The 25,452-nt window shown below is 43.9% G+C and overlaps 2 protein-coding genes across 3 annotated transcripts; one reads left to right on the top strand and one right to left on the bottom strand.

Annotated features, from left to right (window-relative positions):
- Nucleotides 1–1,119: 1,119 nt before the first annotated feature.
- kcnj1b (potassium inwardly rectifying channel subfamily J member 1b) lies at nt 1,120–8,819 on the bottom strand. The gene is given in 2 exon segments (XM_063202887.1): nt 1,120–2,352; nt 8,803–8,819. Coding segments are annotated over 2 exon segments (1,224 nt in total). The 3' UTR covers nt 1,120–1,145.
- stt3a (STT3 oligosaccharyltransferase complex catalytic subunit A) lies at nt 5,585–24,832 on the top strand. Of its 2 annotated transcripts, none has more exons than XM_063202885.1 (18): nt 5,585–5,702; nt 6,605–6,704; nt 6,799–6,859; nt 6,967–7,088; nt 7,342–7,487; nt 8,051–8,141; nt 9,174–9,280; nt 9,854–10,018; nt 10,562–10,742; nt 11,482–11,637; nt 17,193–17,284; nt 18,722–18,877; nt 20,394–20,582; nt 21,042–21,158; nt 21,781–21,883; nt 23,170–23,358; nt 23,810–23,925; nt 24,529–24,832. In XM_063202885.1, exons 2-18 carry the CDS (start codon nt 6,617–6,619, stop codon nt 24,565–24,567), a joined length of 2,118 nt encoding a protein of 705 aa, XP_063058955.1. In that variant the 5' UTR covers nt 5,585–5,702; nt 6,605–6,616; the 3' UTR covers nt 24,568–24,832. The 2 variants fall into 2 exon arrangements, with proteins under 2 accessions (XP_063058955.1, XP_063058956.1); XM_063202886.1 differs by lacking the exon at nt 5,585–5,702 and adding an exon at nt 5,787–5,872.
- Nucleotides 24,833–25,452: the final 620 nt, after the last annotated feature.

Below are 25,452 nucleotides of genomic sequence, written 5' to 3'. Positions count from 1 at the left end.
CTTCAGGGGGCATTGGGGAGCCCTAGAGGGGTCGTTGAGAAAATACATGCTGAGGTCAAGGGGGTGTTTGGGGGCTTATGATGAGATCCAGGGGGCATTTGTTCATAAAAGGTTGAGCACCACTATGCATCATAACTTGCATCAATGAAAAATCCTGTAATCTTGGTCCTGGTTGGATTTTGCGACCACAATAAGTCCATCAATAAACCCATCCATCTGTAGGATTTTTTTTTGCAGTGAAGTGCAAAGGGAAAGGTGGCAAAGTCACGGTTAGGCATTTACCCCCCTGAAAGTTCATTAAAACGAGCTTAGGGCATAATCCTCACATGGTCACCGATGGATTTTGTTCATGAGTAGCACTGCTCTATGGTGATGAATGTGTGCATGGACCATGCACTGTTTAAAAACATGCAGTCAGGTTGATGAATACAGTGCCACACACACACTCAGGAGGACTGTTACTTAACTTTGCCAGGTTACATAAATGTACTACACACTTCCCTCTTCCGTCTTAAGACTCTGATCTGGCAAACATGCAATATCAGGCAATCGCTACCCTGATTATCATCGACTTTTAAATCTCTTTGAGACTTGGTCTGACCAAGAGCATAACAATTAACATTTCCCAAACTGCACGGTCGACCTGCCTCCCTTGGTTTGCTAATGGTTCTATGCTTCCCAACGAAGTGGGAGGAGTTCCCGATTTTTCGGGAGCTCAGAAACAATATTTGTATTGCTCTTGGCCTGACTAGAAGCAACGCTGAATGTGTTGCATCACTAGGAGGGCGCGCCGCGGCCTGTTCTAGGCAATCGCATCACTCACTGCATTGCCTTGTATTACTACCATATTAGCTTCATCAGGCAATCACGTCACGTACTGCATTGCCTTGTAGTATTACCAGAGAGAGTAGAGAGAGAGAGAGGTTCCATTGGCCCATTGTTTCCTGGTTCTATTATGGCCCCCCTTAGGCAGACCTAGGCAGACCTAAGGACTGTTCTATTCATTGTAGGAGCATTATGACACGCCCCTTTAGGCAGACCGGAACCTGGTCGCGTTAGGTGCCCATAGAAACCTATTATGTTGGCATATCTCTATACTTAAAGAATCTCTGGTATTACCATACTAGCCCCATCAATATCCAGTATCAGGCAATCACATCCCTCACTGCATTGCCTTGTATGATTACCATACTGGCCTCATCCATATCCACCACCTCGAACCCGCAGTTGTCAATGCCATGTTTTGTCTGTAGTTGGCAGCAGTGGTCGTGCGACACGTTGCTCTGGAAGCAGTAGAGGCACTGCGGCGTCGGCACGGCGACGGTCTTGGAGAAGTTGGCAAAGTCCACGCGGAACCTGCCGCCGCCCGTCTTGGACACGATGGGCAGGAAGCTGTGACCCCACTGGATCTCGCGGGGCACGTAGGACGTCCGCACCTGGCACGAGGAGCTGGTGGACTCTGTGGTGCCGTCCAGGAACACCACCAGCTCAAACTCCTCCTTGTGCAGCGAGTCGGCGGACATGTCGCAGAAGGGGCTGCTCTTGTCGATCACGTGGTACAGCGTCAGCGGGCAGATGAAGAAGAGGTTGTCCTTCTGCCCCGCCGCGTCTACCGTGAAGTCCACGCTGGTCTGGTCCAGGATGACGGTACCTCCCCCTCCTCCACCTCCGCCTCCTCCTCCTCCCTCGGCCGTGTTGTTGCTCGTCCTCAGCAGCTTGCCGTACACGTGACTGCCAATCAGCAGGGTCTTTCGCAGGTTGGCCACCCGTATAAGCAGGCACAGGCTGCCCTTCCACAGGCAGATGACAGCCGTGTCGCTGAAGGTCACGGTCTTGGCCCTCTTCTTGGGCAGGGATATTTTGGCTAAAATTAACCCGCACATGAAGCAGTTTATTATGGCTCCTATGAGAGACTGGATGATAATCAGGAAGATCGTGCCCACGCAGTGCCCAGTGAGGGCACGGCCGCCGTAGCCAATAGTCGTCTGTGTCTCCAGAGAGTATAGGAAGGCCGTGGTCAAGCCGTTCACGTTTTCTATGCATCTGACGTGACCGCTTGTCGAGTTCTGTCCGAGCAGGTCTCCGTTGCTCTTGGCTATTGAGTACCACAGCAGGCCAAATATAAACCAGCTGCCGGTGAAGGCAAAGGCAAAGTAGCACAAAACGAAACGCCAGCGTATTTCCACAAAGGTAGTCCAAAAATCCATCAGGAAAGCAATATGATGAGGATATCTTATATTGCCAAACTCAATGTTGCAGCGTCCATCTTTGGTTACTAGGCGAGAGTGGCGCATTCCACGTTCCGATAGATGACCCTGGATCTGCCTCTGGATGTACTGGAACATCCTTCACCTGAGAAAGAATTACTGTCATTAATAATAATAATAACAACAACTGCATCATCAACAACAAAAGAAACCATCACCTTAATCATAGCAACTGTACTTGAACATCCTTCATTAAGAGGGGATTCACATTCACACAGTCATGCACAGTGATGCCAATGGCATAATTCAACTTCAGTCACACTATTTGGATAACCCAATAGCTCTACAGATGACATCTGAGAAGGAAATATTCAGTGACATTCATAACTTTTCATACATTATGTAGCCCACTAGATGGTCATATATATTCTATCTAATGTACAGGTGACTATCTACAGGTGCAGATCCCTAAACCTGACTCCTGTCAGTTTGTCAGGTTTGGCTTTAGGGATTGGGCTGAGGGGAATAGTCATTTATGCCCATGCTTGGGGCGCAGTGGCGCTGTGGTGCAGAGTGCTAAGCCCCCCACATTTGGGCTTGCATGCCCACCCATGTGGACCCCGGTTCGAGTCCAGCTGGGGTCATTTCCCGATCCTTGCCTATCTCTCTGTCCCATTCGCTTCCTGTCACCATCTTCGACTGTCCTGTCAAATAAAGGCATAAAAGCCCCTAAAAATATGTATTTTTAAATGTATGCACATGCTATACATAATTGCCACCAGTGACATAATCATAATGTTAATACTGTAACTGGTAAAAAACACATAAAAAACATGCTTGCTGCGTGGATGCATGCTCTTATTTACAATATACCGAACAGAACTCAATGTACAATATACTGTAGAATGTACAGAATCCATACACTCATGCAATGAAACTACATGTAATACTGTAAATACTGTATACACACATTGTCCCCAAATCACTACTCTCTCAAGCTGCAAACAATGGAATTCAGATTTATCTCTCACTTACAAAGTGTTTGCCAATGACAGTTTGTTAACGGGACATCTCCCATTGCAGTAATCTGCAGTGCAGTAAACAAGAGACACGTGTTTCAAGTTCCATAAAAGCACTGCCAGTAAAAAGCACAACCGATACTATAAAAAAACAGGGTAGCTCTCAAGTAGTCCAGTCGTCAAGTAGCAGCAAGTTGCAAAGCCGCAAATTGACCTTAACCCAAAGCAAAGGTCATGGTCTCTGTCAACTATCATCGTGAGAAAGGCTCTTCACCTACCTGCTAACTTGAGTGGACAGCCAAACTGTAGACAGGATTAGTCATTCTCATTCTCACTCTCAGATTCACACAAGTTGCCATCGCTCGGCTGCTGTGCTGCTGCTGGACTGCGCAGGTTTTTAATCCTCGCTGAAATGTCTTAATCCGAGGCACATGCCACAGTTTATACACAGTCATCTAAAGACAATGAATAAGGCTAAATGGTACTCGATTGTTTTCAAACAAATAAACATGTTCATTCCAGTTGTTTAAGTCATGAAACTGTTACTGAAAATCCATTTAAACAGACTTATGATAATTTAAACACCTCACATGTGGATGCCTTGTGTATTTCACTATTCACCATTCGGCCTGCTCGGTCGGCGCGGTGTACCGTGCTGTGCCATAAGCTGCTCTTGATCTTGTTCTGGTCTCCACAAGAGCTCTGTGGTCTACAAAAAGCGTGGTGCAATATGGTACGGAAGTGTAAGAAAAGCGTCATAAATTTTACTTGATATTTCATTCAGAATTTTTTTTTTTTACATGTTTGTTGGTACTATGCTTGTATTTGTACAAAAAATGTTACAACAAGTCCAATGTATGGTAAAACCCTAAATATTTATATACATGTATATAGGAAGGGTTAGACATTAAAGTGATGTATAAAGTTCACTTCAGAACTGCCTGTTGAGCTGAGTGTGTTGGGACAATGGAATTAATGTTTTGATGCGTACAAAAAATACTGCTTGCCTTTCTTTGTAATTTTTTTTGTGATTAACATTTTTCATTTTATTGAGAAGATTTGACATTACAATCAGAGGTCAGTTTTCTGCTGACAAACAAGTGACTCAGTATGCCGATGGTCTTCTTTGTTCAAAATTTAATAAACTCAGCCCTCTGACATTTAAGGTTATTTAACTCCCAGCAGGCAGTGTGGCACTGCATGGAACTGAATGTCTGTGCATGGGGAGGGAATGTGCCGTGTGTGGTGTTCAGACCAAATTACATTTACCCGATTACCGGTAGTATGAATACCTCACCATACTAAAGCACGAAAAACAACACATGACCCCTCGTGTGTTTGTTTCTTTTTGTGAATTTATTCAGTTACTGCCACTGCATGTGCCAGATTATTTACCGTATATAGTATATGGGGGGAGGGCTGTGCGTCTAATGGACAACGCAGTGTGAGATGGTGACAGAGAGGGGCATGATCTGTAAAACGGCCCCAGGCCGGAATCAAGGCCACGCCCTGGTGTAACAATGTGGCACCCTTCCGAGCCACAGGCCACGTGTACATTGTTTGAATTATAAATTGTGTTTTTGTGTTGTCTGTTTAGAGGCCTATGCTGTGCAAGGATAGGGGGAGTGCAATACTTACATTGCAGCTTAGGAATAGGATGCGGATCTGGGATGGTGGTGTGAATGATCAAGGGTGGAAGAAGCAATTTGGGAGGTGGTGGTGGTGGTGGTGTGTGTGTGTGTGTGTGTGTGTTGGGGGTAATTGATCAGGGGAAATGGGGAGGGTGCTAGTGCATAGTGCATGGGTGGCATGGGTGGCACATGCATTAGGTCTCGTTATAGATCTCTTCAGGACCCTGGCCCTGAACTGTGTGGGGGTTTGATAGGAGGGAGGTGTGATTCGGATTCCTTACCTCTGAAAATGACTATACTCTTCTGGAAAATGAAATATTATATTCAACTGAGGTGCAATGGAGAAGAGCCGAAATGCAAGTAAACCTACTGTTGTGGGCTGAGGTTAACACTGGCAATTGAACTGCAGTGATGAGGATGCCAGGCATTGTTTAGTGGGAAGTAAAAATTACTGTCATGAGATTTTGGTTGTTACTGAAACCAGTCTTCACAGTGAGGTTCAAAACCTTTATTTAAATCTTTTTTTTCTTGACTTCATGAAGTCTTCCTCAAATGTTCTGGAAAGTAAATATGGCATTTGAAAGACTGGATAATACAGTGCTAGACTAGTGCTAGTACAGTCAGTGAGAAGCACCAGAGAATACCTCCTCTGGAAGCACCGCGTTTTTATTTTGGCCCTCATGGAACGCCATAGTTGACATGTCTTCGGTTAAAGGACACGTCATTTTTAGAGCGCCCTACCGGAGCTCCTCCAAAAGTGCAGCGCTGTGTGCGGCTGTATGCGCTTTCTTGTCTGTAGATGATGATAACAGATTTTATTGATTGGTGGATAATTAGCTAATAAGGTAAGCTCTTCACTGTACAGTGTGCATGGCAGCCGGTGACGATACACCAGGATGTGTAGGCGGACTTTGAAGGAGACTGCATGAATCGTTAGGCCAGTCATTGGGCTTGAATGGTGAAGTGCATGTTAGCGCTGCAGCTGAGTGAATGAGTTGACGTGTAGCGAAACCTGGTAAATATGGCAGTGCTTTTTATAAAGCAGAAACGCGGAGCTTGAATTAAACAGCTGTTTGAATTAGAAATGTAAAATTAGCGTGTGGTTGTTGTTCCGACCCAAATGCATCCTACACGAATCATTTGTGTCACCCGCTAAAGTTCTCTATCTTACATACCGGTTAACTTTAAATGTAGATCTGGTTACATGTTGTGTCTGCAATAAGTTGCTGATATGTGTATGTTCTTAGATAGAAAGCTCTAGTTGTTACAGTGTTGCACTGATTAGCCTGGTTTCACATGAAAATGATTTGACACGTCGCGTTAACATTCCTATGTTCTGTATCAATGAAGCTAGTTAGCCTTGAGCTACACTTCCTTGTGATGGCTACTTGGCTAAATATCAATCAGTTGTATCTGATTGTTGTTAATTTCTGTATCGTCGGGTGTTTGGTTTATCGCAGTGTGGGCTGTCTACTGTTGTATTTTGACATTGTGCATTCACTGATTGAGAGGGTCGCTAGTGGAACTGGAGGGTTCATGCCCCTCTGTGTTAGCAAAGTTCACTCCCGACTACTTCCGCAGTTCCGCAAGTTTCTCTGCATGCGACAGTGATTAAATGCAGTGCAAGTGCTGTGACTTGAGTGTAAAGTTAAGGCGCGGTAATACATCGCAGCCCCTAATCAAAATGTTTCTGCTTTCCTCTTTTACACCACTGTAACCTCTACGTTCACATTTTGTCCCCCTCCAGTCACTTTTCAAGATGACCAAGTTGGGGTTTTTGCGGCTCTCCTATGAGAAACAGGACACTCTTCTGAAGCTGCTCATTCTGTCTATGGCAGCGATTCTCTGTAAGTGCAGCTTCTGGTGAATGCTCAACACTGAAATGCCCATCTACAATAAAGACGCAGTGCAGTGACTTGTTTTGCATTTTACTTTTCACAGCATTCTCGACCAGACTTTTCTCCGTGTTGAGATTCGAGAGTGTCATCCATGAGTTTGATCCGTAAGTGTCTATCTGTTTTGGAATGACTTCAGCCTACACAGGTCTCCATTGCTGGGTATTTTGAATGGGAAATAACATTTGTTGCTTGTTTGCATCATCTATCTCAGGTATTTCAACTACCGCACAACCCGCTTCTTGACTGAGGAGGGCTTCTACAAATTTCACAATTGGTTTGATGACCGCGCCTGGTATCCTCTGGGAAGAATTATTGGGGGGACCATCTACCCAGGTAACTGCAAAACTAACTGAATATTCTTTTGAACAAGTCCATGTATAACTTGAAACGTTGAACGTTATTTTGCACAGATGTGCTGAAGCGTATATTGTGATGATGAAGGACATTGAATTCCTTGCATTGACTTTTAAACAAATGCCCTTAGCCCCCTTGTTTTCTACGAACCTAGGCCTGGCCTAAGAACTTGACGTAGTGTCACCAGGCTCAGATTTTAATCGAGACATTTGTTTGTTGTATTTTCTTCTAGGCCTGATGGTCACCTCTGCAGCCCTGTACCACTTGCTCCATTTCTTCCATGTGACCATTGACATCAGGAACGTCTGTGTGTTCCTGGCTCCCCTCTTCTCATCCTTCACAGCACTGGTCACGTACCACCTCACCAAGGAGCTCAAGGTCGGCTTTGGCCTCTCGGCATTTTGTCTTTTTAAGTTGTATTTACACCTGCTGCCTCTGTCATGGACGGTGAGAATGTTGCGTCACAATGCTGTCAAACCTGATGGTCACGGCGGAAACTCTTTTTTAGGCGTGTTAAGGTTGTGCACACAGCAGGAGATGTTGAGAATTTATTTTGTGTGCGAGAGCGAGGCGCAGGCCGGGCCATTCAAAAGAACATGTGAAACAACATGACGACTTGTACTGCCGGAAATACAACTACACCCCTACTGTCCAGACAGGATTTAATCACCTAAACAACATGTAAACCAGCCTGCAGTTCAGTCCTGTTTTACCCAGTTGAAGCACAAGGTTTGCCTCTCTGTTAACACAGTGGATGTTTTAAAGGATATGTCCGCTATTCAGTACATTTAACCCCTTTTCTGAGTTGTCTGCGATGCAATAGAGAGGTCCACACTGTGATGGGCGACAGCTGTAATCCAAAATGTACTTTTAGCTGTCAAGACTGTGGTGCATTTTAATGCATTTTTAATTGTGTGTACTGTACCTGTGTGTGTGTTTAGGATGCAGGGGCTGGGCTACTGGCAGCTGCCATGATCGCGGTGGTGCCTGGATACATCTCTCGCTCCGTCGCGGGCTCCTATGATAATGAAGGTAAGCCACTGACTGTTATTGGTACATCAGTGTTACTTGTCCTGTCTTGCACTTTGATGTCAGTCCTGTGTATGTCTATGTCCTTCATGGTAGAGGGAGAAACGTAATTTCAATTTCCCTGTATGACCTGTGCATATGAAGAAATTGACAATAAAAGCTGACTTGACTTGACTTGAAGCCACTGACCTTTACAAAGAGCTTTCAACCAATACAGTACACACTTGCAGAAAGATTTTTTTTGTAATATTTTGGAAGGATTATTGTCTTGGTTTAACTATAGCGCTAATGCATGTGAGGTGTTAAGGTGAATAGGCCAATACAATTACAGGAAGTATAAAATATTGTGGTGACATACTTGAAGGATAATTTAGAACAGATATACCGGTAGTTCTCTACACTCAAACAGTATGTCTGTTATCTCTGAAAGGGGAACATTGGCACATTCGGGCATACTCTGTTCTTGTGTGTCTTTGTGCAGTACATACGTGTTGCCAACACATTTTCAGAGATTTAATTTACGATTAGGGTATAATAATAAAATGAATAAGATGCTTTCCATCTATGTCCAATTCAACAGCATGGTGTCAACATTAGGCTTATACCAACTGAGACCCCACAGGAGGTGAGGTTTCTTTATGCCGTGTACAGACCAGGAGCGAACGAAGCGACGGAAGTCATTATTTCTCTATTATAGGGCACGTGACCTGCGCTACCAAAGCGAATTCGCCAGGAGCGAAGCTTCTTGCGCGACCAGAGCGAATTTTGACGATTCAACTAAATCTAATCGCAGGCGAATTCGCTCTGACGCTGTTCGGCAAAAATAATCGGAACGTTCATATCTCCGAATGTCCCAGGTTGTCAAGCCAGAGCCGTTATGTGATTAGCTGAATCAAACATGTCAATGCTGCGTCTGGAGCGAATACAGCGAATTGAAGGCGAAACTTCTTCTGCTACCCACGCTACCAGGCAGCGTAGTTCGCTCTTGGTCTGGACACGGCATTATATTGCGGTTTCTTTATTATCTTTTTCTAGGCATTGCCATATTCTGTATGCTGTTGACATACTACATGTGGATCAAGGCTGTGAAGACTGGCTCCATTTACTGGTCATCAGTGTGTGCCCTGGCCTACTTCTACATGGTAAGTGTTGCTCCATTTGATCAAGATTGTTTCTCAGACACATTGTAGGATTTAAAAACATTTCATCCAGGTATGTCTGTTTTTTTGTGTGGGTGAAAATCAGTTCACATACAAGATGAAAATGAGACGGTCACATTGAGTGTGTTCTAGTTTTTTGAGGGGCCTTTAGTGTTGTGATGGGACAGTTCAGACAGACAGGAAGCAAGTGGGCAGAGAGAGACGGGGAAGGGTCGGCAAAGGCCCCGGGCCAGAATCGAACCCGGGTCACCGCCGTAGCAGTGCAATGCCCTACCATTTGAGCCACGGCAAGGCCATGTTTTCTAGATTTTAATGGTTCATTTTTAACACATTTTTTGGGGGGCTTTTTATTGCCTTTATTTGACAGGATAGTGAAGATGGTGACTGGAAGTGAGTGGCCAGAGAGAGACGGGGAAGGGTCGGCAAAGGCCCCGGGTCGGGAGTCAAACCCGGGTCGGCCGCATAGGAAACGAGTGCCCTACCATTTGCGCCACGTTAGGGCCAGATTATTTCAATGCTTCAAATCCAATGGATGGCTTCTTTCCTGTGCTGCAGGTGTCGTCGTGGGGCGGGTATGTGTTCCTGATTAACCTGATCCCGCTGCACGTTCTGGTGCTAATGCTGACCGGCCGATTCTCCCACCGCATCTACGTGGCCTACTGCACCGTCTACTGCCTGGGCACCATCCTCTCCATGCAGATCTCCTTCGTTGGCTTCCAGGTACGCATACAGCAGCAACACTTGCTTACGAGTAATTTAGAGACAACCATAGCCTTACTTAAAGTGGTCTGTTTTAATATAAATCTAATTTGATTCAGCTTCATTCAGAATCTGAGTCCTGGTAATATTTTCAGCAGCTGTGCAGTGCTTGTTTACAATTTAACATTTTAAATAAAGTACAGTAGGCTTCTGTTAATTCACAGTAGCATGTCAACAAGTCAACCGTAGCCTTAAAAGTGATCACACAATTTTCAGTAAAATGACAATATGTTGCTGGTAAGTTACTGATCTTGGACAAAAAAAAAGTGTTGAATTGTTGTTTTAAAAATTGTATAATGGGGCCAGCAGAGAAATGATCAAGAAAGCCCAACTTTATTTATCCCTACTATCAATATTTCCGCTTTCACATAATTTGCGTTTTAGATATTTGGACTAATCTTTTTTCTTTTACTTCTTCCCAGCCAGGGCTGTCTTTCTGCCTTAACATAATTTGCGTTTTAGACTTTTTGATGCATCTTTTTCCTTTTCTTTTCCTCTGTGCAGCCAGTGCAGTCTTCAGAGCACATGGCGGCGTTCGGCGTGTTCGGCCTGTGCCAGATCCATGCCTTTGTGGACTACCTGAGGAGCAAGCTGAACGCCCAGCAGTTTGAGATCCTCTTCAAGAGCGTCATCTCTCTGGTTGGCATCGTGCTGTTGTCTGTTGGTGCAGTCCTCATGTTGACCGGTGAGAAACTTGGCCAGAACCTTTTTGCATGCTTGCACACATATGCATGGTACTCTCTTGCAACTTTTTTTGACCCCGCCTAAAGAGGTTGTTTTCATCTGTGTTTTATGATTCATTGGCAAAATAACTCAAGACCTGGGGGTTATACTACAAAGCTTGGTTCAGTTGTAAACCAGGTTAAGTTAACCTTGTGGTAGAGGTAAATCATCTAATAGAAGAGCCCGGTGTCCTATTTTTCTTAACTAAATGATGCCTGGAAGTTGGGTACATCTATTAGCAGGTTTACCACTTCCTGTAGGGTAACTCAGCCTTGTTTGCTACTGAACCAGCTTCTTTGTATAGGCCCCTGAATACATTTTTATATCATTGTTGCTAGTATGCTAGTATGCACAGTGCCTCAAGCAACAAGCTAGCGTGGCGCGAGGTCTGCATTGTAAGAGTATGTTTTTAACTCTTGAGCAAGTAGAAAAAGAGTTGGTAACACTTTATATTAATGTCTGCTTACAAAGACTTAGTAATTAATTAACTAATGATGAACAAAACATTAACAAATGCTTTTATTATTAGCTAAATTTATAAAATATCTACAAATAATATGTTCACTATTTCACAAATCTTTTAACAGATTTGTAAATGTTTGATAAATCTAAAATAAGTGTTATTAATGCTTTATAAGCAGATATTAATTAATATAAAGTGTTACCAAAGAGTTGGACTCACCGTTTGGTTCGGTCCTCAGGTAAGATCTCCCCGTGGACGGGTCGTTTCTACTCGCTGCTGGACCCCTCGTACGCCAAGAACAACATCCCCATCATCGCCTCCGTCTCCGAGCACCAGCCCACCACCTGGTCCTCCTACTACTTTGACCTGCAGCTCCTCGTCTTCATGTTCCCTGGTACGTACGTGGCAATCCACCTTTACATTCCCCAAGTTGTGCTGCCCTAACAGCTTATGGACCGTATTGTGTTTTTGTGTGTCTTTTATGTGCGTTTAAATGTGGATTGAATGAATGAATGAATGAAACTTTATTGTCATTGTACAGGTACAACGAAATTGGTAAAGTGCAGATGCTCACGGTGCTTAAAAATCAACAAAGAACCTATATATATACTGTATAAAAATAATTAAGATTTTAAAAAGTCAGCTGTGCAAAATTTAGTGTGTAGATTGCTTTTGGATAAAAACTGTCTTTTAGCCTGTTTGTTTTTGTACCCAGAGCCCTGTAACGCCTGCCTGATGGCAGCAGCTCAAACAGTTTATGTCCAGTATGGTAGGGGTCTCTGATGATTTGCTTGGCTTTCTTTAGACAGCGACAGGAGAACAACTCCTCTAAAGAGGGCAGGGGACAGCTGGTGATCTTCTGAGCTGTGCTGACCACTCTCTGAAGAGCTCTTCTGTCCGCTGCTGTGCAGCTGGAATACCACACACATACGTAAACAGTATGTTAGGATGCTCTCTATGGAGCTCCGGTAGAAGGCCACCAGTAGACTTTGGGGTAGATGGTTAGCCCGTAAGACCCTAAGGAAGTACAGTCTCTGTTGTGCCTTCTTGATGGTGGCAGTGGTGTTGGTGTTCCAAGTAAGGTCGTCCCTCAGATGCACGCCCAGGAAGCGGAAATCAGAGACCCTCTCCACACAGGCCCCATCGATGACCAGCAGTTGAATGTTAGCCTTTGTCCTCCTGTAGTCCACTATCAACTCCTTTGTTTTTTGAGATGTTTAGAAACAGGTTGTTCTCCTTACACCAGACCGATAGACGCTGCACCTCTTCCCTGTATGCAGTTTCGTCTCCCTTGGAGATGAGACCTACGATGGTGGTGTCATCAGCAAACTTGATGATACTATTGCTGGAGTGAGAGGGGGTGCAGTCGTAAGTGTATAGGGTGTACAGGAGTGGGCTTAGCACACAACCTTGGGGGGAGCCTGTGCTGGTGTTTATGACTGAGGACAGGTGGGAGCCAGCTCTTACCCTCTGGGAGCGGCCTGTCAGAAAGTCCAGTATCCACCGACAGATGGAGTGTGACAGCCCCAGGTCCAATAACTTGGTCACCAGTCTGTTGGGGAGGATAGTGTTGAAAGCCGAGCTAAAATCCACAAAGAGCAGCCTGGCATAGCTCCCCTGCTGCTCTAGATGGGACAGAGCAGCATGAAGGGCTGTTATGATGGCGTCATCTGTGGACCTGCCGGCCCGTAGGCAAACTGATGAGGGTCAAACCCAGGTGGGAGACAGGAGGTGATGTGAGCCCGAACCAGTTTTTCAAAACACTTCATAATGATGGGAGTGAGTGCCACTGGTCGGTAGTCATTCAGTCCACTGATGGTGTTCTTTTTGAGGAGCGGGATGATGGTGGAGGACTTCAGGCAGGGGGGGGACAGCAGCCTTGCTCAGGGACTGGTTGAAGATGGTAGTGAAGACCCCAGCCAGCTGGGCCGCGCAGTCTCTCAGGACCCGTCCAGAGACACCATCCGGGCCCGCTGCTTTCCGTGGATCCACTGCCCGTAGCACCCGCCTCACCTGCTGTTCCTCCAGCACGAGAGAGTGACTGCTGTATCCTGGTGGGTAATGGATGGCAGTGTCAGGTGGCTGTACCTCAAAGCGGGCAAAAAAGATGTTAAGTTCCTCTGCCAATGAGGTGTCCACGGAATCTGTTGACTTGGTACTGTGGTCTGTGGTTCGTGATGTGCTGAATGCCCTGCCACACACCTGCCTGAGTTGTGGCTCTGGAAACAGTCCTCTATTTTCTGCCTGTAAGCAGCCTTGGCTTGTCTGATTCCCCTCTTGAGGCTAGACCTTGGCCGCGCTGTACATCCCCTCATCACCACTCCTGAAGGCAGAGTTCCTTTCCTGAAGGAGGTTTTGTACCTCTCTGGTCATTCCATGGCTTGGTGTTTGGATAAACCCTGATCTGCTTCTCCACGGTGACACTGTCTGTGCAGAATTTGATATATTCCAGGACAGCTGTGGTATGCAGTTCCAGGTCTGGGTGTTCAAAGACTTCCCAATTTGTTGACTCAAAACACTCCTGCAGCTGTTCAGAGGCAGTATCGGGCCAGGTTATGACTGTTCTGGTGGTTATGGGAGTGCTTCTCCTGAGGGGGGTGTATGCTGGTAACACAAGCAGCGACAGGTGGTGTGACTGGCCCAGGTGTGGTAGTGGTTTCACTCTGAAGCCTGACTTGACATTTGAATATACCTTATCCAATATGTTGTTCCCCCTTGTGGCGCATTTAACATGTTGATGGAATTTAGGCAGTGCTGTCTTTAAATTAACATGGTTAAAGTCCCCTGCTACAATGTGGACAGCCTCTGGATGAAGGCTCTGTTGATCGTTAACTGCGTCATATAATAGTCCCAGGGCGGAGCTGGCTTTAGCATCAGGGGGAATATATACAGCAGTGATGATGATGACGGAGAACTCACGAGGTAAATAAAAGGGTCTACACTTCACAGTCACATATTCCAGGTCTGGGGAGCAGTATCTGCTTACAGGCAAAGAGTTTGTACACCAGTTGTTATTTGTATACACGCATAAGCCCCCTCCCTTGTTTTTACCGGAGTCTCTTGTCCTGTCCTGCCGATGCGCTGTGAAGCCCTCTATCTCGATAGCTGCGTCTGGGGTAGACGGCTGAAGCCAGGTTTCGGTGAAGAGTAGAATGCAGCTTTTCTCCACGGTGTTGTTATTGACAAGTAGCAATCTCAGTTCATCCATCTTGTTTCCGAGTGATCTTACATTTGCGAGAAAAACGCTTGGGAGCGGAGGTTTATTAGCCCCTCTCCGTAACCTCGCTACCACACCAGCCCTGCAGCCTCTTTTCTGTCTCCTTTCCCGACGCTGCCTGCGCCGTCTCCCAGCAGAGATAATCCATGGAGACCCAGGGGTTCTAGCGAAGTCTTCGGTGATATTGTGAGACTGTAGAAAAGCGGTTGTAATTGCCCTCTCGCTTTGTAAACCGATTTTTATGAGCTGGTGCCTACTAAATGTAATTCCCGACATTTAAAACAGCAATAAATTAAACAAAAAAAACATATATTAAGCAAAAAACAAAGCACCGAAAAGACGCACTAAGCCGCTGCGCGTCTGCGCGCCGCCATGGCAACATAACAACTTATCTTAACTTATGATTGTGGAGAAGTGTCATGCAAGACAAATTTCTGTGAAAACAGACAATGCAAGTTTATCTTATCTTATCCAATCCACCTTTTTAGATGCGTCCTAGCATCTCTAAGTCCGTCCGTCCGTCCGTCTGTCTGTCTGTCTGTTTGTCTGTCCGTTTGAAACACATTCTTGAAATTGTCATTCCCTACTGTGTCCACAAGGCGGTGGTGCATAGACGGACGCATCTTTGTCCGCCTGTCGGACTTGTTATTCCTCAAGTGGTTACTGTGGCAACAGAAATGGGATGATCCAAATCCACAGAAGCAAAGACTGGAAGTTGCACACTGGTAGCCGATGCAATAATTTGATTACATCAGCAAGACGTTTTGTACTTGTGGGTAGCACTTTTATCACCTGTTTATTTGTAAAGCAATAAGCTAATTATTGCATCGGCTACCGGTGTGTGAGTTCCACTCTTTGCTTCTGTGGATTATCGCTTTGGAAGCAATGAACTCATAAGGACTGGAGTTGCTGGCGTGACACCCCCTCTGTGTTTAGCTAAACTAGAAATTGCACCCATTTTCTGTTAAAGACCCACATAAACAAATGGGCTACCTTAGCAGCAACTTTGTAATGTCGATAAATGGCTATATGCTTGAAAGAGAAATGTATTCTTTAACCTAGAGCAGCGGTTCCCAAACGTTTTCCCCTGCGCACCCCCTTTGTACATTTCAATGTGGTTCGCGCACCCCCAAGCGAATATTTTGATGTGTTGATGGCCACGCAAGTATGATTCACTGCATATTATGCACAGTTGTTTTGGGTAATCCTCTTTTCCAATAGTCTAGGAGTTAGACTACACTTCAGATGGACCCTTCAAGCATACAATTCACCATACAATAAAAACTACTTTATGTTCATCAATGCTGGATAAAAACTCACATATCCACCATTGCTCTATTTAGCTCGCGCACCCCCTTATGGCAGGCTGCGCACCACAGTTTGTGAAACCCTGACCTAGAGGATGGCATTGAGTAAACAAGGTGATAAAGGGGCTTGTCATGGCCACCTCCGTAGTGTAATGTGTTACTGACAGGTGCGTGTCTGTGTCTGTTGGTGTATATATCTAATGCCAGTTGGCCAGAGACCTGAAGGAGAAATGTATCTGCTTTAACTCAAGAGGTGGAGAGGAGCATTAAGCAACACAAGGAGATGGGGAGTTATGCGCGTATATTTATGTTTTCATGTATTTATGTGTTATCGACATGCTTTTGTATGTAGTATGTGTCACAAGAGACCTGAATCAGTTCATGGCACTGTTCTAGGTTACTGGGGGCTGTTGGTAGGAAAAAGAAATAACAGGAACATTTGATGCAACGTACTGTAGACCAAATGATGACCTGGTAACAGCACAGAAACTAGCTGTGGACTTTCATTTCCATATGCCCTGTTTACTTAATTTGCACTACTAAGATTTTTCTACCTACTGATGGCACACTCGACACTGACCTCAAGCAACAGGGCGGTATTGCCCATAGATGTACAAAGTAGAAGTAGAAGTGCTATTATGTGAAGTGAAGTGAAGTGAAAGCCCAACTGGGAAACTCCTACTCCCATTGCCATTGTGACGCAGCACTCCATAGCACACAAGTGTTCACTGCATGACTGCACACAACGAAATTGCACTTATGCCTCACCCCAATGGCAGCCGGCATTTATGCCAGCCCCCATTGGGTGTATTTACAACACAAGTTACATTGTTGCAACAGAAGGTCTGGGTTCGAGTCCCAGCTGGGCAACTCTACTCCCCTTCGCTACAGGGTGTATTTACAACACAAATTACATTGTTGCAACAACTAATGTAATACCATGCAACGTGTGCTGTAATTACTCCCCCAACAGTACTCTTCTACTTCATACATCTCTGGTATTGGTGTACCTTGAACTTCTGCTTAAAATGCAATGTGTGGCCCTACCGTGGCTGATATGGTAGCGCACACGTTTACCACTCGGCTGACCCAGGTTCGATTCCCGGTCCGGGTCCTTTTGCCGGTCCTTTCTCTCTCCCAGCTCACTTCCTGTCTCTCCTCCACTATTCTGTCTCACAAAAACCAATAAAGGCTGAAAAGCCCCCCAAAAATACTTTTTTAAAGTTACGATTTTAAATGTGGTGCTCTTGTGTCCCCAGTTGGTCTTGTCTTAAAGGCAACGCTTAACATGAAAAATAAGACACTTAACCACCTTTATAAACCCCAGCCAACGATTTTACCTGTATTAAGCCCCAAAATAGTAGCATCCCCCTTTAAAATGCGACGTATGGCTGGATTTGAAATGTGGTGCTCTTGTGTCCCCAGTTGGTCTGTACTACTGCTTCAACAACCTGTCGGATGCCAGGATCTTCATCATCATGTACGGAGTCACCAGCATGTACTTCTCCGCTGTCATGGTAAGATCACAGATTCTTTAAGTATATAGAGATATGCCAACATAATAGGTTGCTATGGGCACCTAACATGACCGGGTTCCAGTCTGCCTAAAGGGGCGTGTCATAATACTCCTAGCATTGAATAGAACAGTCCTTAGGTCTGCCTAGGTCTGCCTAAAGGGGGATTCCCCCCCCCCCCCTCCCCCTTGCAATAATAGAACCCGGAAACAATGGGCCAATGGAACCTCTCTCTCTACTCTCTCTGATCACACTTGATCATCCAGGAAAAAATAATCTGGTTGAAAAACTGTTTCTCTTGCTTTTATTTGTTAGGGTTTTTTGGAGGGGGAAAGGGCAATTGGTCAAAAAACTTGACCCCTAACCTAAGTCTAAACAAGTCATAAAATACTTAACTGTTGCTTTGACAGGATCTCTTGTTTGAACGACGGCTAGAAGACCACAGATTGTCTACCTATTTCTCTCTGAGTCCGTCTTGAAGTCTCGCTGAAGTGCTCTTGAGCAAGGGACCAAGGCACCAAATTGCTCCAGGGACTGTAAACAATACCCTGTAAAAAAATAACTAGGTCGCTTTGAATAAAAAGCATCTGCTAAGTGTAATGTAATGTCTTAAGCCTGGTTTAAACTCGTGCTTCAGTTGGAGGACACGCACTGTCAGCGGGGGTAGCGGCTGATGAAGTACCCAAACAGCCACCACGCCCCCTCTTTTAGCGCTGAAAAGACCCCTTGCCTCGCTCAAAGTATACTTCTCCCAGGCTGAATTGTCCGCGATCTGCCGCTGCCCCCCGCTGACAGTATGTGTCCCCCAACTGAAGGAGGAGTCTAAACCAGTGTTTCTGAACCTTTTTTAGGCGAGGCACCCTATCAATTGCTGAATTTTTTCAAGGCACCCCTAAGCAACAAGCAGTGACATGGCATCGCATCGGATATCACAAAAGCTTATAAAAGTAACAGATTTGGAGACGTCACACAACCTACGTTCAAAGTTGCAGCTTACTGGGGGCGACCTAAATTTACTTTATTGTGCGTAAATGGCAGGTGAAAAACTCCACTGAGCACTGACTAAGCAATACTTTAATAATTTAGACAAATATGTGTTAAATTACAGAATTTATTTCTCAGCCACGTTTACGCGGCACGCCTAAGGGGGGTCTGCGGCACCTCAGGGTGCCCCGGCACCCTGGTTGGGAAACACTGGTCTAAACAGACCCTTCATACCTTTTTTGTTATCCTCTCCAGGTGCGTCTGATGCTGTTTAATTGTCAAAATTCGCTCTGGTCGCTCAAGAAGCTTCGCTCCCGGCGAATTCGCTCTGGTAGCTTTATTCGCCTTCCCTCCATAGAGAAACAATGACTTCCGCCGCGCAGGTCGCTTAGTTCGCCTTCGATGTACATTGGGCTTAAACAGACCTTTTTATACCTGTGTTGTTTTCCTGTCCAGGTGCGTCTGATGCTGGTGCTGGCCCCAGTCATGTGCATCCTGTCCGGCATCGGCGTCTCCCAGGTGCTCACCACCTACATGAAGAACCTGGACGTCAGCCGGCCTGACAAGAAGACCAAGAAGCAGCAGGACTCCACGTACCCCATCAAGAACGAGGTGGGGGAGACTTTTAACTTGGCCCTTTAAAGGTACACTGTACGCAAGATTTTTAGTTGTTTATTTCCAGAATTCATGCTACCCAGTCACCGTTACCTTTTTCATGAATACTTACCACCACCATCAAATTCTACATATTCATTATGACTGGTAAAATCACATTTTTCGTACATGAAAAGGGGGATCTAAAAAGGAAATACACATTTTTAGCTGCAAAAATGACTGTACTTAGGCCATACTAGAACCCAGTTTCAATGAGCAGCATAGTTGCAGTACCTTTACTGACCATTTCCTGCACAGTGTACCTACATTTTCTGGCTTCAGAAACTGCATAACAGATCAGTTTAAGGTTTTAAAAACAAAAGCCATCTGCATACCCCATCAACAACGAGGTGGGGAAGACTTAACCCTTTAAAGGCGCATTTTGTAGGATGGTGGCCAGAGTAGGCATTGCAACTGTGCTGACAATTACCAAATGTAATCTTTTCATGAATATTTATTTTAGTTGTAAGACCAGTAAGTGCAGGAAGTTTTGCATCTAAAAATGTCTATTTATGCAAATTCAAAATGACGGACATGGAGAAGATTCACATTTTCATGTATGATGATGAGTATACAGTAACTTTCCCCAGTCATAATGAATGTGGAGAATTTCATGATGGTGGTAAGTATCCGTGAAAAAGCTAACATTTGTGAATGGGCAGCATGCATTCTGGAAAGAAAGTGCTAAAAATATTACATGGTGCATCTTTAAGAACTGAGCATGTTCGATTGCTCAGAGGTTTGAAATGTGGCCAAATATTGTGGCTTCAGAAATGGCATAACCGAAGGGATTACATTTTTAAAAAGAAAATGCTGTGTTCCTTCAAAAGCCATTGGGTCTTTTGCATTGGCAAGTGATTCCAAATCAGATTTTTACAAAAAAGGATTAGGTGTTAAGGTTCGCTGGTTAAAATCCCTGAAGTTCCTTTGCAAGTCGCCTAACCCTACATATTTAGTAATGGTACTGATTACAATTTCCAACTAAGTTGAAGTCTCTCTCTTTGGCTATAAGTGTTTGTAATGTTAAATAAGGTAATGTTAAAAAAGGGGGAAAATAAAACTGCCACAATACTGGATGTAGAGTGGGTGGGTGCTTTATGTTCACAGCAATGTGCAATATCGTATATTAGGTGTTTATGAATGTGTCCGTATGTTTTGTATTGGTATATTTACGGTATGTAAGATGTCAGACACCTTAATTTCCCTCAGAATTAATAAAAGCACTCTACTGTACTCTACAATGTTGTTTCATGTGGCATTCCCTGATGAGGACAATGGGTCTTAACACGTACAGTAGGCATGTAGCCAGTATTCAATAAAGGCTTTTTAACTTAAGTGAGGAGTGCCTCAAATAGTTTTTTGTACCTTTTCATGGAAGTTTGGATGCCCAAGTTCTTTTTGATGTGCACCCTTTTTTACTAACTGGATACAGGACCCAGTGAAGCATTCCCTTTTCTCTTCTTGTTGTTGGCAGGTTGCCAGTGGCATGATCCTGGTGATGGCGTTCTTCCTGATCACGTACACGTTCCACTCCACCTGGGTGACGAGCGAGGCCTACTCCTCGCCCTCCATCGTGCTCTCGGCCCGCGGCGGAGACGGCAGCCGCATCATCTTCGACGACTTCAGAGAGGCCTACTACTGGCTGCGCCACAACACCCCAGAGGTAAGGGCTTTATTTCTTTTCTCTTTTTAAAAATTTTTTTTGGGGGGTTTTATGCCTTTGTTATTATAGGACAGAGTGAGAGTAGACAGGAAATGATTGGGAGAGAGAGATGGGGCAGGGCCGGGAAATTACCCTGGCCGGACTCAAACCGGGGTCCTCGTGGGCAATGTAAGCCCACTTGTGGGGGGCTTAGCACGCTGGTCTTTATTTATTCAGGTCTGTATTTCAATTGTGTATTAACCCATTGATGCTGGAAGCTGCGTAGCGCAACATTGACCCGGCGACCTGAAGCGGCATGGACGCAGCATTGAGGCCCATGAGATTTGAGATTTAGTGCAGTTTAGGCAACAATGGGTTCATTCAACTTTTTCCCCTTTTGATCTACTGGCTTTGTCAGAACAAGCTGATATCAGTAGTTGATAATCAATATCAAATAATCTTCTTAATCTCGTTCTTCAGGATGCCAAGGTGATGTCGTGGTGGGATTATGGGTATCAAATAACTGCAATGGCTAACCGGACCATCCTAGTAGACAACAATACCTGGAACAACACGCACATCTCCAGAGTCGGCCAGGTAAGAAATCAGTGAATGGATTGTAGATGCATTTCCTTTGATTACCTTTGCCATGGAGGTTATGTGATGGTTCGAGTTTTGTGTGTTTACTGTACGTTCGTTTGTGTGTACGTTGGCGTGAGAGTGCGTGTTTCTGTCCACCAGAGAGCAGAGGTGCATGTGAAATTGTAAAGTTGCAACCTGAAATTGTAATCACTTTTTGATTTTTGACTCTTTACTACTTATGTAATTTTTGTTTACTATTATCTTATCTTTTTATTCAATATTTTGCGTAATATTAATGCATTTGTAAAGTGTTCTTCTGAGACCATACTATGGTGATATCACACTATAATGGCTCGTTCTTTTGAAACTCGATTGTCGGAAACTCCGGCTTCCGCCTCGGAAAAGAGCAAAAGAATGGGTACTCAAATCGGGCTTCCGAAACACAAACTCGGAGCGCTTCTGTGTACTCCGAGTTCGTTTAACATTAGTGTTTTCAGACGTTTGTATTGTCCCCAGCTGTTTCAATAGAACGCGGAGAGAACAACCTCGGATCTACCGACGGCCGAGTTTCAAAAGAATGAGTCATAATAAATTGTAATTGAATTGAATTCATGTTGCTTTCTGTGTTGTTGCGTAGGCCATGGCGTCCACTGAGGAGAAGGCCTATGAGATCATGAGGGAGCTGGACGTCAGCTACGTCCTCGTCATCTTCGGAGGACTCACGGGATACTCGTCAGACGGTAAACATACCAGTTATATCGTATCCCTTTCACTCTCTTTCTCCCTAGAGACAAAAGTTGTGATAGGCCACCGGTCATCTGTTTGATAAGGTGCAGGATTCAGTAGAAATTTCTGTACAAAAAGAAGACGATCCACAGAGTCTCTGCCTGATGAAGGTCTAAGGACCGAAAGCTTGCAAGTCAAGTAAAGCTTCTTTGCAGAAAAATAGACCTGAAGTGTGTGGATTGTCTTCTTTTTATACAGAAATTCCCTAGAGACAAAAAAAAGCTCCCGCACACTGTTCACATTTGCAGAGTTATTACTTGTGACGTTTCGGTTTAATGACCTTCTTCAAGCAATTTGAGTGAAAACTCTGCAAATGTGAACAGTGTGCGGGAGCTTTCTTGTCTCTAACGTTGGTAACCCAGGGGCTCCACTCCTACACACCTGGAAAAAGGAGGTGAGCAAGAATTCTAGAAGAGTTCAGATGCAAAACCCCCTAAATCCATGTCTGAAGACCTGCACTTCTATATTTTTAGAGAACCCTGTTGTTGGTTTGGTTTACATTTATGTACTTGATAATACATATAAATAGTTATATTACATAAATAAATAAAAAATGCAATTCTCATAGCTTTGTATTAAATAAAAATGAATTAAGATTATTTTCTGAAAAGGCACTTAGGGGGGTTTGCATCTGAACTCTTCAAATACTCTCCGTTTCTCCCTGCCTGGTCTTCATGTAAATTATTATTACAAACGTTTTTAACCCAATCTATGCATCTTTTTTATATAGTAACAGTGCTGCAAAGACATTTGATGTATAAAAGTTACCGTATGCCTAAATGTTCTACATATTAAGATGCGTTTCCAGCATTAAAAAACATTTTAAGAGGCTGAGCTTGTATTGCATTAAATATTCTACATACATATTAAGATGCATTTTCAGCATTTTAGAACAGAGCAGGTCATGTCTGCTCAGGATTTTAAGATGCTGAGATTGCATTGCATTAACCCATGGTGTCCTGGAGCGACATATACACTGCATTCAGCGATTGAGATTTGAGCTGTTTTATTAAAAATGCGGGTATGTTAGAGCTGAATGTACACATTCTAGTGCAAAATGAAGGTTCTAGCTTTAAAATGCAACTTACTATATGTTTTATGTGCTTCAGGATATTTAGGTTTTAATTGGAACTTTTCCTTAAAAGGTCTTAGGCTAAAATGGGTTAAGAAATAACACAAAAAACAAAGCGTGGCCTTCACTCTCTCCCCCTTGATGTGCTTTATGCCGTCTGTCCACCAGACATCAACAAGTTCCTGTGGATGGTGCGTATCGGCGGCAGCACGGACACGGGGAAGCACATCAAGGAGCACGACTACTACACGGCCACCGGGGAGTTCCGCGTGGACCGCGAGGGCTCCCCTGTGCTCCTCAACTGCCTCATGTACAAGATGTGCTACTACCGCTTCGGACAGGTCTACACCGAGGCCAGTAAGTACCCTTCACACAGGGCTGTATGGGTGGATGGTGGATGTATTGTGTGTGTGTGTGTGTGTGTGTATATGTGTTTGTGCATGTGTGTTTATTTGTGTGTATTCGTTAGTGTGTGTGTGTGTGTGTTCGTTGGTGCGTGTGTGTGTGGGAGAGCCGCGTGTAGTGCAGGCCCGGACAGGAACAACAGTGAAATTGGAAGAAATGGCAAAAGTGGAAATAAGGAAATGCCTAAAAATCTCATACCACTCTGTCAAGGCATACTGTTGTAGATGTAATGGTGATGTTTTTCGTGTGCTTTCTTAATGCCATGAAGGCAGATGTGGTCATGAGGTTTAAGCTCAGTTTTGAAGAAAAGGCCATTGTTTGAATGCAACTCTTGTTCCATATTCCTATTTTTAAACTGTGACTAAGTCTTGGGATGTGATTTATTTTTCTTCCATCACTACAGAGCGTCCTCCTGGCTATGACCGAGTACGCAACGCAGAGATCGGCAATAAAGACTTTGAGTTGGATGTCCTCGAGGAGGCCTACACCACAGAACACTGGCTGGTTAGGATATACAAGGTATGTGCCACAGAAACACACACACTGACATTTTTTGTATTTTTTGTTTTTTTATGAATTTGAGTTTCAGTCATTGCACAAATTTAGTTCTTTATTATTATTATTATTATTATTATTATTATTATTATTATTATTTAATTGGAAAAAAAACACACTTTGTTGAATATTTGCAAACAGATGTCTTATTTGGGTTTTTTTTTTTTTAGATTACCAGTTTTTTGTGTATAATGCATTACCCAAGTTTTTGTGGGTATTAAAGTTAACTTATAGTAAAAAAGCCGCACTCCCGGATCAGTTTCTTGCAGTTTTAATACTGGGTTAGCATGGCAGACAGACAGACGTTTCGGCCTAAGCCTTCTTCAGCGTCTTTCAAGAAGAAAATACGCTGAAATATGCAAGAAACTGATCCGAGAGTGCTGCTTTTTTACCATACATGAACTTTGCTGTTTGCTCGCACCCAAAGACCTTGTAAGAAACTTTCCGGAGTTGAGCGCACTTTCTCTATTAAAGTTAACTTCCAGTTGAGTTTGGTAAATATGTTTTATGGGGACATGCGTTCCTGTGTACTCTTTGTTGACCTTTTTGTTATTCTGTCTCCAACAGGTGAAAGATTTGGATAACCGCGGCCTGTCTCGAACGTAAAATTGCACGAGAACCAAATTACCATTCACCTCAGAGCGTTGAAAGCCTTCCCCTGTTTTCTACAGATGGTTATGATTTTTGTATTTTAGTATAGAAAAAAAAATGTTTTTGTTCTTTTTCATTGGGAATTGTGTAATTGGATGATTATGACGGAAGATGACGAGACTACACTACTGTATCAAGTCAAACTGATGAGATTTGAAGTTGTTTCTGCACTGTTGACGTTGAATCAGTGAAATAAATGGACATGATGGTGGGGAAAACATTTGATTTGGCTTTGATTCATGAATGTTGCCATCAGTTGTTGTAACATTTCATACATTTAAGACCATGAATTTAGTTACTGTATGGTACAATCTTTTTTCTTTGGAGGTTTTTTTTACACTTTTTAATGTCACGCAAGTTGCTTTGTTCCGTTAAGTGCATGAAAAAAAATCGTAAGAGGACTCAAAGCAGTTCCAGTGTGCCTATAAGGTTTTGAATTGGAGGATTTATTCATCTGGCTACTGAAGTATTCAGTTTCATTTCATTCAGATATAATACAAAAATTACATTAGCTAGTATTGATACACAATGTTACATATGCATATTTGTGTACATATTAAATATGTCAACTAAGACAAGACAGGAGCTAAAATAAAGGATGGATATACATAAAATGAAAACATTGTAGACAGCTGACGATATAAATGCTGTTTAAATAGTGTCTCCCTCAATAAGGGAAATGACAACCCTCAGAGTATTCCAGCTACAAGGAAGGTCTGTCTGTCCATGGCTACACAACACTAAACAATGGGTAGCATACATCATTATGTTCAGCCCTTTTACACAGTAGTTCATATCAGGGGGAAACACCATACACAGAATACCCAAGAAAAAGTTGTG

Source organism: Engraulis encrasicolus, chromosome 7 (assembly GCF_034702125.1).
Source record: "Engraulis encrasicolus isolate BLACKSEA-1 chromosome 7, IST_EnEncr_1.0, whole genome shotgun sequence".
In the NCBI taxonomy this organism is placed as follows: Eukaryota; Metazoa; Chordata; class Actinopteri; order Clupeiformes; family Engraulidae; genus Engraulis; species Engraulis encrasicolus.
The sequence above is the reverse complement of the archived record's forward strand: the minus strand, read 5'-3'. Positions and strand labels throughout refer to the sequence as shown.

Bases quoted from the DNA above. Each gene is read 5' to 3' on its own strand.
- stt3a (XM_063202885.1), top strand. From the start codon at position 6,617: ATGACCAAGTTGGGGTTTTTGCGGCTCTCCTATGAGAAACAGGACACT. The intron at 6,705-6,798 runs GTAAGTGCAGCT...TACTTTTCACAG, and splicing joins GTCTATGGCAGCGATTCTCT to CATTCTCGACCAGACTTTTC. The intron at 9,281-9,853 runs GTAAGTGTTGCT...CCTGTGCTGCAG, and splicing joins CCCTGGCCTACTTCTACATG to GTGTCGTCGTGGGGCGGGTA.